Source organism: Vespa crabro, chromosome 23, assembly GCF_910589235.1.
Source record: "Vespa crabro chromosome 23, iyVesCrab1.2, whole genome shotgun sequence".
In the NCBI taxonomy this organism is placed as follows: Eukaryota; Metazoa; Arthropoda; class Insecta; order Hymenoptera; family Vespidae; genus Vespa; species Vespa crabro.
This window is the reverse complement of record NC_060977.1, coordinates 2,835,001-2,850,000: the sequence shown is the minus strand read 5'-3', so window position 1 is coordinate 2,850,000 and position 15,000 is coordinate 2,835,001. Positions and strand designations below refer to the sequence as shown.

The window sequence follows — 15,000 nt, the reverse complement described above, 5'->3', positions numbered from 1 at the left end:
TTATAATATGTATCTATAGTTGAAAATTAACAATGAAGATCCTATTATGTATACATATTTATCAAATGTACAGAATATATATATATATATATATATATATATATATATATGTATATATATATAATTTGCAGTATAATAGGTATCTATATATGTATATGTAAACATTGATAATGAATGATTCCGTTTTCTTATGAAATAAGTGTATGTGTGTATATATATATATATATATATATATATATATATATGCATGCTTACATATTCAAATATTTTTTATGTGAAAAAAAAAAGAAAAAAAAAAAAGAAAAAAGAACAAAACATCCTATCAATCTATCCCTTACATTAATACCTTGTCCAAATTTTTGTTTCTCTTTTTTGAAATTTCTTATATACAAATATTTTACGATAGAAAATTACGAGGAATATTATCTATGAAAAAGATCTTCAAAAAAAAAAAAAAAGAAAAAAAAAAAAATTAGTCGTACGTTAATGTTTAAGAAAAGGAACAAGTTGACCAAGAATTTATAAATGAAGTATAAAAAAGAGAGGAAGAAAAAAAAAACGAAGAAGAATGAAATATTAAAAACTGATATTAAAATAGTACGGAATTTGTTACGAAGCAGTCTAATGCATATCAATGTACAGCTATTAATATATGATATAATATATATATATATATATATATGACTATTAGACGATCACGTAATAATAATTAGATGGCGATAGAATATTAAATTTCAATCTTTTTACATCGAAACTTATAGAGTTAATTACTGTTGAAAATTTATCATTTATCTGTACGTGTTATTCCATAATTATATTTAAAAAAAAAAAATATATATATATATATGTATATATACATTCGAACATCAACGATCAAATATCTTAATTAACTTTATGAATAAAACCCTTTGATAATAAGTTACATTCCTGTAATATGTTACTTATCATTATTATCAAACGTTATCAGCTTGCTCAAACATACAGTGCTATCTAACGGATAAATCTCTGAATTAAAATTTTCAAAAATCTGCTCTAATGATATACTTATGTGTTTTGTATATGCTTAAAAAAAAACATCCAACCTCCCCTCCCCGCCTACTCAACTACCTTTATTTAAATTTTGTGTAAATTTAAATATGAAAAAGAAAGATAGATTTGAAACTCTTATTCATTAATATATTCCTCATGTTAGTAATGTTATTTGTATGCAAAGATAAATCATGTTTTTTTTTTTTTTTTCTTTTTTTATTAAGTATCACTTACCTGTTCAAAACCTCCTAATATCTCCGTTGTGTCCATCGCTGAATTGACAACAATACATCTTAGCTTTTGTCCAACCAAACTAGCTAGCAATCGAACCACATTACTCTTTCCACAACCAGATGCACCAACCTATATAAGAAAATTAAATAATAAGATCTAACGAATGAAATAAATACAAATATATATATACGTATGTTATGTCGCAGAACATATTGTATCGCATACATACAAACGTATAATAAATATATATATATATATATATATATATATATATATAGAAAAAAAGAAAGAAAGAAAGTAATACTAACGAGTATAGACATCCAATTCATGTTAATGCACTGCATGAGTTGTTTTAACGTCGTTCTTTGATCTCTCAATAATAACAAATTTGAATTATTATTATATATAGCAGACTGCGAAATAGCCAATTTGACATCATCTATATATAATGTTTCTTCTGTAATATATACGGATGATTCAGACGACGAAAGTGGATATTTGTCAATTGGAAAATATTCTTGATATAATTGTCGGACCTAAATATAATATTAATTATTCTAGTTATATGATATTTTATATTAATTTAATTATAAAATTATAATGTGTTTTGTTTATCTCACTCTTTGCTTATCCTCTTGCGTTCGCATTCGACTGACATAAATAATTTCTACTGTATTTCCAGGATTATAGTAACTCCTTTTAAAATCGTTACCATAATCGTCCTGTTCTTTAACCGTTAATTCGCACCACCTACTAATATCTCGTAAATTTAATTCCCATGGTGAACCGATATGTCCCCAATTAACACCAATTTCTGACGCCAATACGCTGTTAAACTTAACCATTGTTTTAATAAGTTCGCCTGATAATTGAGGAAATTGTACGTTAAGAATGAACATTAAATCATCTTCAGTCAAAGTATCTATGAAAACCTGTAATACAATGTGATAAAAAAAAAAAAAAAAAAAAAAATAAATAAATAAATAAAAAAAAGAAAAAGAATAAACTTAATAATTGAATAATTAATAAAAATATATATATATACATTTATCTCAAAAACATACTTGTGTAAATCGATTTAAAAATGATTTAGGAAGGCCTCTTCTGGCACCACCTTGTTTTAATGGATTTTGACAACCAAACAATCTGGTACCTGACTTTACGGAAAATGTTTTTCCAAGTTCAGGAATATAAATTTCTCCTCTGTGATCGAAACAAGCATTAAGACCTTCTAATACAGACTGTGAAGCTAAATTTAATTCATCTAACAAAATCCATTCGCCGGCTTTCAAAGCTCGTAAAAATGGTCCGTCTCTCCATGAGAATTCACCACCTTGACCTCCTTCTACTGGAAGATCTGCACCAAAGAGATCGGATATATCCTACAAGGAAAAAAAAATTAATTATTTTAACATCAATATAAATTGCAAATCGAATAAAAATAAAATTATTCTTTGACATACCGTTTGATCGCTCAAATTAATTCGAAATAATGCATTTCCTGATGCTTTTGCCAATGCAGATACAATACTTGTCTTTCCTACACCCGGACTTCCTTCCAATAATATAGGTTTATTTAATTGCAATGCTCTTAATAGTTTCAACGCATTTAATTTCGTAGTATTTGGTGAAAATGTAAACTTCATATCCTGATATACATTAGAGGAACCTCTTTTAATATAAAACGGTTTAATACCAAATGTATTATTTATATTGTCGAAAGAAACATTAATATTATCATCAAATTCCTCGGATAAATTAGAACATAATGTATCCTTGATTTGATATTTTATATAACTTAATGCAGCATCTCGGAATTCTATCAAATTAGACGATCTAGGAAAGTGCGAAAAAACAAAAAAAAAAACAAACAAAAAAAAAATTGATATTAATATTAATTATTAATATTATTCTGATATTATGAAAATTCTTATAATGTTATACTTACTTTTCTGTACTAGTCAATCCTGATCCAAGACCGTCGATATAAGTTAAACACCCTCCGTGATAATATGCATCGCTAATATTCAATTTAATTGTCTCATTGCACGTGCATATATTTATAAAATTTAACCACGTTAATATATCGCGTATACTGACAATTAATTTTTTTCCCACGTCAGTTGTCGGTAACCATTGAATAAAAGATAATATTGCTTTTGCGATTGATTGTTTGTATAAAGACAATTCGTCGTCGAGATTATGTATTATTATATCGTTCAAATCGTTCATTTCTATACATGGTTCGCACCAAATTTCTGTAAAACGATTTCTAAGAGCCGGTGACAATTCTTTTTTTCCATAATCACCACCAGGATTCATGGTACCGATGAATATAAATTTATCATTGGCCATGACGGTACTGTTATCATCCTCGTCCTTTAATTTCAATCCCTTTTCGGCCAAAAGTAAACTCCGTTCAGGTTCTAATCGAAATAAAATATTTAATATCAAATAAATATCATTATATAAATTAATTTTATTATTACTATTGTTATCATTATTATTATATTTTTACCAAGCAATGAATTTAATCTCTCCAAAACACTGTCATCAGCTAAAGAAATTTCATCGGCCAAAAAGAGATCGCCCATTTGCATAGCAATAATCAATGGACCATCGATCCATTCGAAAAGTTTCGAATTTTCTACGTTATTACGTTCTCTAACTGGTCTCAAATTGCCAAGAAAATCGGACGATTCCGTATGCATATGACAATTAATACTACGCATTGTTTGTTCATTCATCGCAGCAATTAATTGGCATACAGTTGTTTTACCACAACCTGTTTCGCCGACCAACAAAACTGGTTCTTTAAATTGACACGATTTCTTTACTAATACTGCCATTCTACGCATATGATAAGTCCAAACAATATGTTTATAATATGCATTATTTTTATCCAATATCTGTTCCAATATATGTCTCGTTACCGTAGACGTTTTATCGTTCAATGAAAATAAATTATTCGGATCAACGTCTCTCTTTAAATGTTTCTTTATTACTTTTCTTATCTCATCTGCTTCATCCATTTTACGAACTTTCGCAGCAAGAACTAAATAACCTTCGTCAGCTAAATGCTGACTCCAATCGTACAATTTATCACCAATAATATTTGGTGCCAATCTATATCTTTCGCCCCATCGAAATAGATCACGCAACGTAATAAAACCTATATAATAATAAACATAAAAAAATTAATATAATATTGAATAAACATATACAATGAAAATATTTTCAATTACAATATATTATTGCATACTAAAAAAAAAAAAAAAAAAAAAAAAATATTATTATTACAGATTCATCATTACACGTTGTAAAATTTATTACATTAAATTCTAATAATGTATCAATAATGTATCACACGCATCTACCTTGTTTACCAGCGAATGCAGCTGTACTTTTACGTCTTATCTGTAAATCTGTCATAACGTTAATCACTTGCTTGCAATAAGATTCAGGCATTTGACATCTTTCATGTAATATTATTTGCAATTCGTTAGAAGGAATTTCGTCGAAATGCAATTCGACAAATCTGTTTCTGAATGCTCGAGAGAGTACCTAAAAAAAAAACAAAGAAAAGAAAAATGAAATTAATTGAAGAGATAAATCTTAAGATCCAAGTTTTTTTTTTTTTTTTTTTTAAACGATTGTAAGCAACAGTTCATAATTTTTTCAAGGGTTTTCGTTCGTGTCTAACAGTGTTACAATAAATACATGATTTTTACGTGGAGATCTTAATCCTATAATTTATTTTACATTCATGATGCAAAGGACAAAATAATTTGTATGAATGGAAGAAAATAAGTTCTACAGACAAAATGAATGAGAAAGAGAGAAAGACAGAGAGAGAGAGAGAGAGAGAGAGAGAGAGAGAGAGAGAGAAAGAGACTTAACTTTCCTAACAGATAAAAAATTTTCCTTGAAATTTTTCAAATTATTATGAGCTTAACAATAAAAAAAAAAAAAAAAGGGAGTGGGAAGGATCATTACCTACTAAGTAATAAAATCCTTTAAGGATAATTAAATTTATAACTTTACCTTTCTACCACCATATAATCCAGGCGGATTTTGTGTTGCAAAAAGCATAAAATTATCATGTGCCTTAACAACTTGTTGAGTTGTTGGTATAAATAATTCTCTATTATCATCGAGGACTCTGTTTAATGCTTCCAAAACGTCGCTCGGTGCCAAATTTAATTCGTCCAATATAATCCAATGACCTGATATTTAAAAAATTTTTATATTTAGAAAAAAAAAAAGAAAAGAAAAGAAAAGGGGGAGGGAGGAGAAAAAGAAAATTTCAATTTCTCATACCTTTACGCATTGCCTCTACCAAAATACCCTCTCTAAATACCAATTTTCCAGTTTCATCGGCAACATAACTTCCAACATATTCTTGAAGATCTGTATGCTCGTGATTATTTATTCGAACGCAAATATTACCAGAAGCTTTAGCTAAATATGTTATCAAACTAGTCTTTCCTACCGATGTATCGCCTTGTAATAAAACTGGTATTTTTCCTATGGAAACTACTCGTACTAAATCTTTCAAATTTCGTCTAACAGTTTTGGTCAAAATGTACTGTAATTGTAAAAAAAAAAAAAAAATTAAAATATAAATTTTTCTTTATTATAAATATCTTTTGTATAAAGGATTAATGGAATATAATATATTACATATATATATATATATATATATATATATATATATATATATATATATATATATATATATATATATATAGTAATAATATATAAAAAATGTTAATAATAATAATAATAATAATAAACTCACATTATTTGGACTTTTTGGTGCTAAAGTACCTTTAACAATCCAATAGCCCTCAAAATATATGTAATCCTCGTCGTTTCCATACTTTGGTTTGGATATTGGACAGCCAAGGATTGCTTTTAAATTTTTATTATCCAAAATTGCAGAAGAAATCATTTTTTCTACAATCGGATGAGAATCATAATTCAATTGTGTCAAAAAACTTAAACAAAAAGCTTCGTATAATGATCTCGTTATATTTCCACAAGGATTCGTTCCAGCAATGCTTAATGCACGACATAAAGTTCTCAAACTGTAATGTGGCTTATGACCGGTTCCATCGAGCAAAGTACGGACAGCCTCTTTCCTTACATTTAAATAAAATTTAACAATTGCCTCTTGCTTCTCTATAGACAAATTCATATTTTTAAGATACGAATGTACGAGAAGTTGTAGATCAGAACGTTCAGTTAATTCATCGACATAAAATTCAGTAAATCTATTTCTCAATCCAATCGGTAAATCCTTTTTTCCAATATCGGTTGCCGGATTCATACATGCAAATACTGTAAAATCTGAATGTCTTTTTATCGACTCATTATCTCCACGTTCTAACAAGGACAATGATCCAGATGATTTTTCCAATAATCCTGACAAACATTCTAACGTTTCGGCGTTAGCTAAATTAATTTCATCCAATAATACCCAATATCCCTCTTTTAAAGCTTTTATCAAACTTCCTTCTACAAAGGAGAATGCCAAAGAATATTGGGCCTTAACTTGTAATTCTAACTTTTCCAATTTCTCTGACAATTTTTCCCATTTTATTAGCAATTCATTGAAACTATATATCTTCTCTTCATTCGTATCATCTTCGTCCCGTTTTTTCTTCTTTGAGGTTTCATTCTTTTCCATTAAAATAGATTCCTTCTTTTGACAATGTTCATGTTTTAATTTTTTCAAAGCCGCATTGGTACTATAACTCATTAACGTTACAAGAGTTTTCCATCTTTGTTGTTTGTAACACAATGCAATATGTTCTAAAAATTTTCTATTTGGTTCAAGAGCAAAATATGAACGAAATAATACTAAAAATTCTTCCCTAATTGGTGATATTAAAAATTTCAATTCAACAGGCTTATAACCACCTAAAAGATCTGCACTTTCACTTTGTTGATTCATATTTATTACAATCAATTTATGGCCCGTACTTTGTGCTAAATATTGTATAGAACTTGTTTTTCCTGTACCAGTTTCTCCTACTAACAATACTGGTTCCTTTTGAGCAACACAACATGCGATACGTTCGAGTAAGCATGCAGATGGTCTCGTAAATGAAAAAGTAGTTTTTGTCTCCATCATCCTTACATATTCTGACTTTTTACATAATAATTTTGTCCTACCAGCTATAAAGAAATTAAGATTTAAACTGATAGATGGTTTATACATATTACAGAAATATTCTGCTTTAGTCTTCACTATACCAAGTTTATCGGCTACAGTTTTAACCAAATTTAATCTTTGTCCTGAAACAATTATTTATTACATATTATTATATATATAATATATACATATATTTTTTTTTTTAAGGTAAGACAATCAAAAAAGAAAATATGAAGAATATTAATGAATGATTTTATACCTTGATCAGAAACAGAGCAACAAAAAATATCTATCGCATCTTGAAAAATTTTCAAAGCAGAATTAGGCAAAGAAACATCAAAATCGACGATAGCTCGTGAACACCATTTCATTAAATCACGAGTAGATATTTGTCTTCCAGTTTTTAATGATGAATTTTCAAAAGCATTGTTTCTACCATCATGATCACCCATAGAAAATAATAAGAAAACGTCTATCATCCTATTGGCAACAGTTTTTAACGCTGGGAATAAAGTCTGTACTAATATTATTAATTCATTCAATGAAAATCCTTCGACATTTATACAGAACCAATGTTTTTGTAACAAACTTGATGCACTAGAAATTTGTTTTTTAAGCCCAGTCACTGATGGCATCAATCTTTGTGTAACGAACAATTGAAAACCACTTCTAGCATAAATGTTATCTCTATAACCTGGTACAGATAGTGTTCCAGTTTCTAATAAATTACTTAAAACACTTGCTACATCCAAAGCAGCACTATCAATATCTTCCAAAAGTAACCATTTGCCAGCAATCACTGCTTGAGTCAGTACACCTGGTTGCCAAACAAATTCTCCAGGAATATCTGTGCATCTATACATTCCTAATAGCATCTTTGAATCCGTTTGATCGCCCAATTGAACCTTGATAAAATTTGAAGAATCATGTCCTGTGATTTCTGCTAAATATTCAACAAGAGCAGTTTTACCGCAACCAACGGATCCTTGTAAACATATACATTTTCTAGATGCAAGCGCTATTGCCAAACTTTGAAGACTTTCTTCCATAGATGGTACGGAAACCAAACTAACATCATTTGTTATTTTGTTAGGATTAAATACTGGTAACAAAATATTACCAATTGATGTCAAAGATGGAAAATCCTTAAGTATTACCATTATATTCTTCATACTATCTGTTAAATTTTCCAAAGCAAGAGGTTCCACATTTTTTTCTTCGTACTCAATAAGAAATTCTTTTATATCACCAATTAGTACTGCTGCACAAGATAAATGAACAGCCTCCGACATACCCAAGATTATACTGATGCATTTCAAAGCAATCCTGGAAAATATTAAAACAATAAAAACAGGAAAGATTATATTTTTATATTGAAATATCAGTAATCAATAAAGCGAACCATTTTACTCTATTGTCTTTGTGTTTCAAAAATTTATAAAATTTGGACCAATTCCATTTGTGTTTAAAATGTGTTGTAGCAGATGATAAAATGTTATAACATGCTAATACAATATCATAATCGGAAACTTTTATTTCCTGAGATCTTGGTTTCTTTGTTTGTGTAAATTTCTCTTCAGACTCAAATGGCGCTGGATTAGAGTCAAAATATTGTAAAACATATCTAAAAAAAATAAAATATATACATATACATATATACATATATGTACAACTTTATGCAAATATATTACAACTTTATTATATCATAATAAAATAAAAAATAATTTAAACTTAACTTAAGAATATTTATACTTACGTAAGTAAATCAGGATTTGTATTAATCAATTTAGAAAGAACAATGCAATTTCTTTTGTGAACAAGATCTCTATACGATGAATAAGAATGTACACTTCCCATGGGAATAGCTATAGTTACAAGAGCCGGAAGTAATTGAGGAAAACAATCGGCTACATCTTTTGTGCAATTTGGATTTAATAAATAATCACTTAATATATTTAAAACATTTTCATAATCTGTCACATTTAGTTCCTAGAAAAAAGAAAAATAAATAAATACACTTAACCCATATAACCAAAAATTAATATAACCACACTACTACCTTTAATGTTAATATTTTATCAAATTTAAGTCGATACTCCTCGTTTCGTTCACAGAAATCAAATAAATTTTTTATAACCATTATGTAACCTTATTTTATTTAACAAATCACAAAATTATTACAAAATGTTCACGCGATAGAATCGTAAACGACACACATGATTCTAACATTTAAGGTTAGGAAAACGTGTTTCACTCGCGCACGTGTTATCATCAGAAACATAAGACAGCGCCTCTCAAAATTTCGGTGTCAAAAAATGTAAACATATTGTGTATATTATAAATTAGAAAATAAAAATATCATTAAATATTAACTTTTAACTTACGAAAGTTAAAATGGCAAAAGAAACAAACTTGTTTTAAAACAAAACTAACCTTCAATGAAATTTTTAATTTTTAATTTTTGCTATTTAAAAAAATTAAACGGACAAAACATTTGTATTATTCTAATCGTGATTTTATATATATATATATACATATAATATATAAATAATAACAATATATATATATATATATTATATAATATATAATATATATTTAAAATGCTAAATAAGCATAATATTTAATTTAAAAGTTCGACAATGAAATGTCATAAAACATTAGAAACAATTTATTTTGTTGAATCTACAATGTCTGCCGTGAAAATTATTATTTAGAAAATGATTTAATTCCGATAGAGAGAAAAAAAAAAGATCCAGATAGTAAGTTGAATGTACTCCAAAAAAAAAAAAAAACCGTAAAAAAAGGATCATGAAAAGAGAAAGTAAAGAAAGTTTGTGTATTCCAATCACAAAAATAAAAGAAAAAGACAGGAATCAATCTATTTTATTCTGTATAATACCAGCAGGCAAAAACTGAATCTATATATTAAAGATTATATATTCGAGAGATACTTTCGAATTAATAATAATTAAAGATCATAGAATATAACGTTATATGATGAAATAAATTTTCAAAACAAAACAAAAAAGATCTCAATTTTTTATACGAATAGAAAAATTTCAAGAAAGTAAAAAAAAAAAAAAGAAAAAAAATATTAATTTAACACAGTACAATATTTAATTACGCATAAGCCACGCGTCGATCATTTCAAAAGTAATTTTAAACGGTACAACGAAAATTTCAATAAATATTTCTCTTCCTTTTTAATTCGTTCGACAACGTATCGTTTGTCCTTCAATTCTTCAGAAACGAACTTTCCAATTTTTTCAAATTTTATCCATAGCCTGAAATTCTTTGCCGTATTGTATGTAAGAGAAAACACTTACAATACCTTCAAAAGGATCCAAGGAAAATCCCCAATGCTTATCCCCCATTTCTAATCCCTTCCTCTTAACTCAGGTAGATTTTATAGTGTTTAGAAATTTTTCGAACGAATCACAATAACGTTTTACACTTATAATTATATACCAGCGCTATCTAGTTAGATTTTAAGAAACTAAATCAGATATAACGGTACCAAAGAGGGGGTATTCATTTATAAAGAAATTCGACCGAAATTTCGACATTACGAATCAAAGCATTAAGTTGAGAAGAATGTTCGTGGGTATTTTCATAGTGTTGACTGGTACTCGAGAAAATTTGTTTTCAACAATTGAAGTGCAATATTGTTAAACAATTATAATATTTATTATAGAAATATCATTAGTCAATATTCGAACGCTTTAAGCACTAAATTTATACGTTGCAAATAATTATTTGAAGTTGTTTCTTCTAGATTCGTACACGTGTATGTTCTGTAAAAAAAAAATATACAAAAATCATAAGCGTTGATTAATAATTATAATTGTCGATCAGTAATGGATAACAGAAAAATGAGTAAGAAACGTAGACGAAGGGATTTTAATGGTGGAGTAAGCGGAGGATCTACTGGATCTTCACAAGAATCTATTACAGGTTAGAACAAATATATTTTCTATATAAATCTTTATCTTATTATAAAAATTATATGTATTTTATTTAATGATAATTGTGATTATTATTGAATATAATATAATCTAATATAATATTTTTGTTAAATAGATAAATCTTGCCCTCATCTGAACAAAGCATTCATTTTTAATAGTATCAAAAAGCATACAAAAAGGACTGGCATACGTGCTGAATGTTTAACTTGTAAAAAGGAAAAGACTTTAAAGGAACATACAAATGAGGTATAATTCATTGCTTTACTTTTTCTTTTTCTATTTAATATTATCGTTAATATTTAAAATAAAGATAATATAAATAATTATGTACTTAAATGTTATTAATGTTACTAATGTCAAAGTATTTGAAATATATATATATATATAAAAAGAAAAACAAAAAAAAAAAACAAAAAAAAAGAAAAGGAAAACAAAAGAAAAAACAAATTTTTTTTATAGACAGAACAATCGGATGTTGATATTTGGATATGTTTGCTATGTGGTGAACAAAATTGTGGAATAAAAAATGAGCGACATTCTCAAAAGCATTATGAAAAGCCTCACAGTGATAGTCACTATATTGCAATAAATATAAATGATTGGAATATATGGTGTTATAAATGCTCCAAAGAAATAACCCTCGAGCACAGGTAAATTAATTACTTCTTTTTTTTATCTCTTAATATTTTTTGTTTCGTTTGTTCTTTTCTTTTTTTTTTGCTTTTTTATTTTTTTTTTTTTTTTTTTCCTATATTATTTTATATAACTTTTTTGTTTTATTATTAGAAGGAAGACGGAGTTAGTAGATTTTATACAGAAATCTTTATTGAAATCACCGACAACTTCTCAACAAACCAAAGCGACTGCAGTTAAAAATCAAAAAGTAGTAAATAATGTAAATAATGTAAATAATGTAAATAATGTAAATAATGTAAATAAAGATAAAGAGAAAGGACTAAACAACTTGCCGAAAGTTATGGTAAGTTTATATTGACAAACATTATATGTATATATATATATATATATTCGTATCAACTATACATGTATTGTAATAATTTATAATCTTTCCTTTTTTTTTTTTTTTTTTATTAAAAAAAAATAGGGTTTACATAATTTGGGAAACACCTGTTTTTTCAATGCTGTACTTCAATGCTTAGCAAGAACACCATACTTAGTTAAAGTATTGGATGATTTATGTACACCAGGAGAAAAAATTATTCTACCTGGAGGAAAATTTAAACCTGACCCTAATGGAGACGAAGTAGAATTGGTATGAAATATTTTACATTTGTATATGTGTATATATATATATATATATATACATATTTATTTATTTATTTATTTATTTATATAAATGTATTTAACATTTATAGCCACCTATAGAAGGTGAATTAGAAGGAGGTGGTCAGTTTACCTCGATTTTGTGTAAGACATTAACAGAAATGCAGAATTGTACTTCCCAACAGTCATTTAGTCCACAAGAGCTTCTAAATACATTTAAGAAAAAAGCTATGCAATGTATGGACGGTGGACAACATGATTCTCACGAATTACTTAGACATTTATTAGAATTAGTACGGAATGAAGATGTCAGGGTAAGAAACTTCTAAATACAAATATATAATTATATTAATAAAAATATTTATCTTATTGCGTTAACATTGAAAACAATGTAATTTATTTATACAAAATTTTTTATTTTACTTTACAGAGGTACCAATCCGTTATAATGAAAGAACTTCGTTTAAGTAAAAAAACAATACCGGAAACTGTTGAAAATAGCATAAAAGCAAAAGTGAAATTCTATGGTAATCAAGTAAATACAAAATTACTTGGTCCAGAACCAGTGTTTATGGGTGTTTTAGTATCAACTTTGGAATGTATGAAGTGTAATCATTCTTCACAATGTACTGAACCATTCCTAGACTTGAGTTTACCAGTTGCAGCGGATAAGCCACAACCTCCTGTATTTAAGTAAATATATATTCATTTTATCTTTAGTATAAAAATAAAAAATTAACATGCACAGATCTCATCAGGTTTTTTTCTTTTTCTTTTTTTTTTTTCTTTTTTTTTTCTTTTTTTATACATTAGAAGAAAGAATAACGGTTTAGATGAAACTTTTGATATAACGGGTAACAGTTATCCTAATACTGTATCAAAACAACAATTAAAAAAGGAAAGAAAGGCTTCTAGAAAAAATAGAAAAAATAGAAATATTACTGCTGACTATTACTACAATGATATAATAAAACATAATAAGATTATTGAAGAAAATGGTGTATTAGAATCAGGTAAATATTTGTTTTCCTTTTTTTTTCTTTTTTTCTTTTTTTTTTACTGCAAATTATTTTTATGTCATTTGGTTTTTTATATTAAATTTTATTTCTTTAAAAGAGAGCGATGCAGACATAGAAGATAATGTAGAAGGTGAGAATACAATGGCAGAAGTTGGAGAATCTGGATATAGTTCAGAGAAAGCTTCAGCTGTTGCTAGTCCTATATCTCCTACCAACAATCAAATTGATAATCAAAGAAGAACGTCATCTGAAACTCTTAATGTATCTAGAAAGAACAGTTTAGTTTTAAAATCAATAGATAATTTGAAGTCTCCTTTAAATAACGATACCATTACTGTCAGTGCCTTAAACAATTCTAATCCATCTGACGTATCAATGGCAGATATAACAAAGATACAACATTCTTCGGAAGCTGAAAAAATTGAAAATTTAGAAAGTAATGAAAACGAGAACAATGGACGCACAGAACTATCTCATTCCACATCCATAATAATTCATTCTGAATTAACTAGTCCTGATGTTTCAACAGTGAGTCCTTTAAGCAGTTCTATAACATCAAAGGATAGTCCTATGAGTCCGTTGTCTAATATGCCAAATGGAGATGAAGGTGAAAAAATAGATAGGCTACTCTCTGGATTAGATAAAACTGATTCTAGTACAAATATAGAAACATCATCAGCTTCAATTGTTAAAACGAAGAAAGAAACCTTTACGACCGAACATAATGAAAAACATACGAAAAATTGTAATTCAGAAAAAGAAGTTAACGTTGGTATTAACGATATAACATCTGGACTTTCACGATTGGGTATAACAAATAGTACACATCATTCTCCAACAAAATATCCTAGAAAAGAAGAAGAATATTCGATAGGATCGTGTTTAAACCAATTCACGACATTAGAACTTATGAGTGGCAGTAACGAAGTAGGATGTGAACAATGCACTGAAGCAGAGAAAAAGGTATAATATTTAATATTCATTTTATATAACGAAATCAATGAAGTTATTTATGTTATTCTATGATTGATATAAATCATTGTTATTGTCATTGCATTTTTTCAGATTAAAGTAAACTGCACAAAAATGATATGCACGCCTCACACCAAGCAGTACCTTATATCACGTGTTCCACCGGTCTTGATTTTACAATTAAAAAGATTTCAAGCGCAAAGAGTTACTTTTCGTAAAGTGACAAGGCGTGTCGCATTTCCACTTGTATTTGATTTATCTCCAGTTTGTAAAAATAGTAGGAAACAACGATTCTATGCTCTTTACGGCGTAGTTGAGCATTATGGTTCAACGATAGATG

At 27.5% G+C, this 15,000-nt stretch overlaps 3 protein-coding genes across 6 annotated transcripts in view; 1 reads left to right on the top strand and 2 right to left on the bottom strand.

Moving 5' to 3' along the window:
- LOC124432071 (midasin) overlaps window positions 1-10,849 on the bottom strand; it is a 115,549-nt gene extending 104,700 nt beyond the window's left edge. The window contains exons 1-15 of one of the 2 annotated variants that reach the window (XM_046980610.1): window positions 10,755-10,849; window positions 9,180-9,412; window positions 8,826-9,047; window positions 7,683-8,749; window positions 6,065-7,566; window positions 5,584-5,851; window positions 5,308-5,489; window positions 4,641-4,827; window positions 3,782-4,435; window positions 3,212-3,689; window positions 2,727-3,099; window positions 2,328-2,645; window positions 1,884-2,195; window positions 1,572-1,799; window positions 1,264-1,392 (exon numbers count right to left, since the gene is read on the bottom strand). In XM_046980610.1, the coding sequence (XP_046836566.1) occupies window positions 1,264-1,392; window positions 1,572-1,799; window positions 1,884-2,195; window positions 2,328-2,645; window positions 2,727-3,099; window positions 3,212-3,689; window positions 3,782-4,435; window positions 4,641-4,827; window positions 5,308-5,489; window positions 5,584-5,851; window positions 6,065-7,566; window positions 7,683-8,749; window positions 8,826-9,047; window positions 9,180-9,280 (6,021 nt within the window). In that variant the 5' untranslated portion in view covers window positions 9,281-9,412; window positions 10,755-10,849. Of the gene's footprint in view, window positions 1-1,263; window positions 1,393-1,571; window positions 1,800-1,883; window positions 2,196-2,327; window positions 2,646-2,726; window positions 3,100-3,211; window positions 3,690-3,781; window positions 4,436-4,640; window positions 4,828-5,307; window positions 5,490-5,583; window positions 5,852-6,064; window positions 7,567-7,682; window positions 8,750-8,825; window positions 9,048-9,179; window positions 9,413-9,482; window positions 9,790-10,754 lie in introns of those variants that run through there. The other variant, XM_046980609.1, reaches the window with a different exon arrangement.
- A 128-nt stretch (window positions 10,850-10,977) lies between these two features.
- The window catches only part of LOC124432072 (ubiquitin carboxyl-terminal hydrolase 45), a 4,748-nt gene continuing 725 nt past the window's right edge, over window positions 10,978-15,000 (top strand). The window contains exons 1-11 of the mRNA XM_046980611.1: window positions 10,978-11,048; window positions 11,199-11,377; window positions 11,504-11,634; window positions 11,848-12,038; window positions 12,175-12,367; window positions 12,491-12,658; window positions 12,762-12,983; window positions 13,100-13,362; window positions 13,483-13,682; window positions 13,786-14,651; window positions 14,754-15,000. The exon at window positions 14,754-15,000 is cut by the window's right edge and continues 26 nt beyond it. Of these exons, the coding sequence (XP_046836567.1) occupies window positions 11,281-11,377; window positions 11,504-11,634; window positions 11,848-12,038; window positions 12,175-12,367; window positions 12,491-12,658; window positions 12,762-12,983; window positions 13,100-13,362; window positions 13,483-13,682; window positions 13,786-14,651; window positions 14,754-15,000 (2,578 nt within the window). The 5' untranslated portion in view covers window positions 10,978-11,048; window positions 11,199-11,280. The remainder of the gene's footprint in view (window positions 11,049-11,198; window positions 11,378-11,503; window positions 11,635-11,847; window positions 12,039-12,174; window positions 12,368-12,490; window positions 12,659-12,761; window positions 12,984-13,099; window positions 13,363-13,482; window positions 13,683-13,785; window positions 14,652-14,753) is intronic.
- The window catches only part of LOC124432074 (probable ribonuclease ZC3H12C), a 29,087-nt gene continuing 25,097 nt past the window's right edge, over window positions 11,011-15,000 (bottom strand). Inside the window, exon 8 of one of the 3 annotated variants that reach the window (XM_046980613.1) lies at window positions 11,011-11,217. The gene's annotated coding sequence lies outside the window, so the exon portion shown is untranslated. The remainder of the gene's footprint in view (window positions 11,218-15,000) is intronic. The other 2 variants (XM_046980612.1, XM_046980614.1) reach the window with 2 other exon arrangements.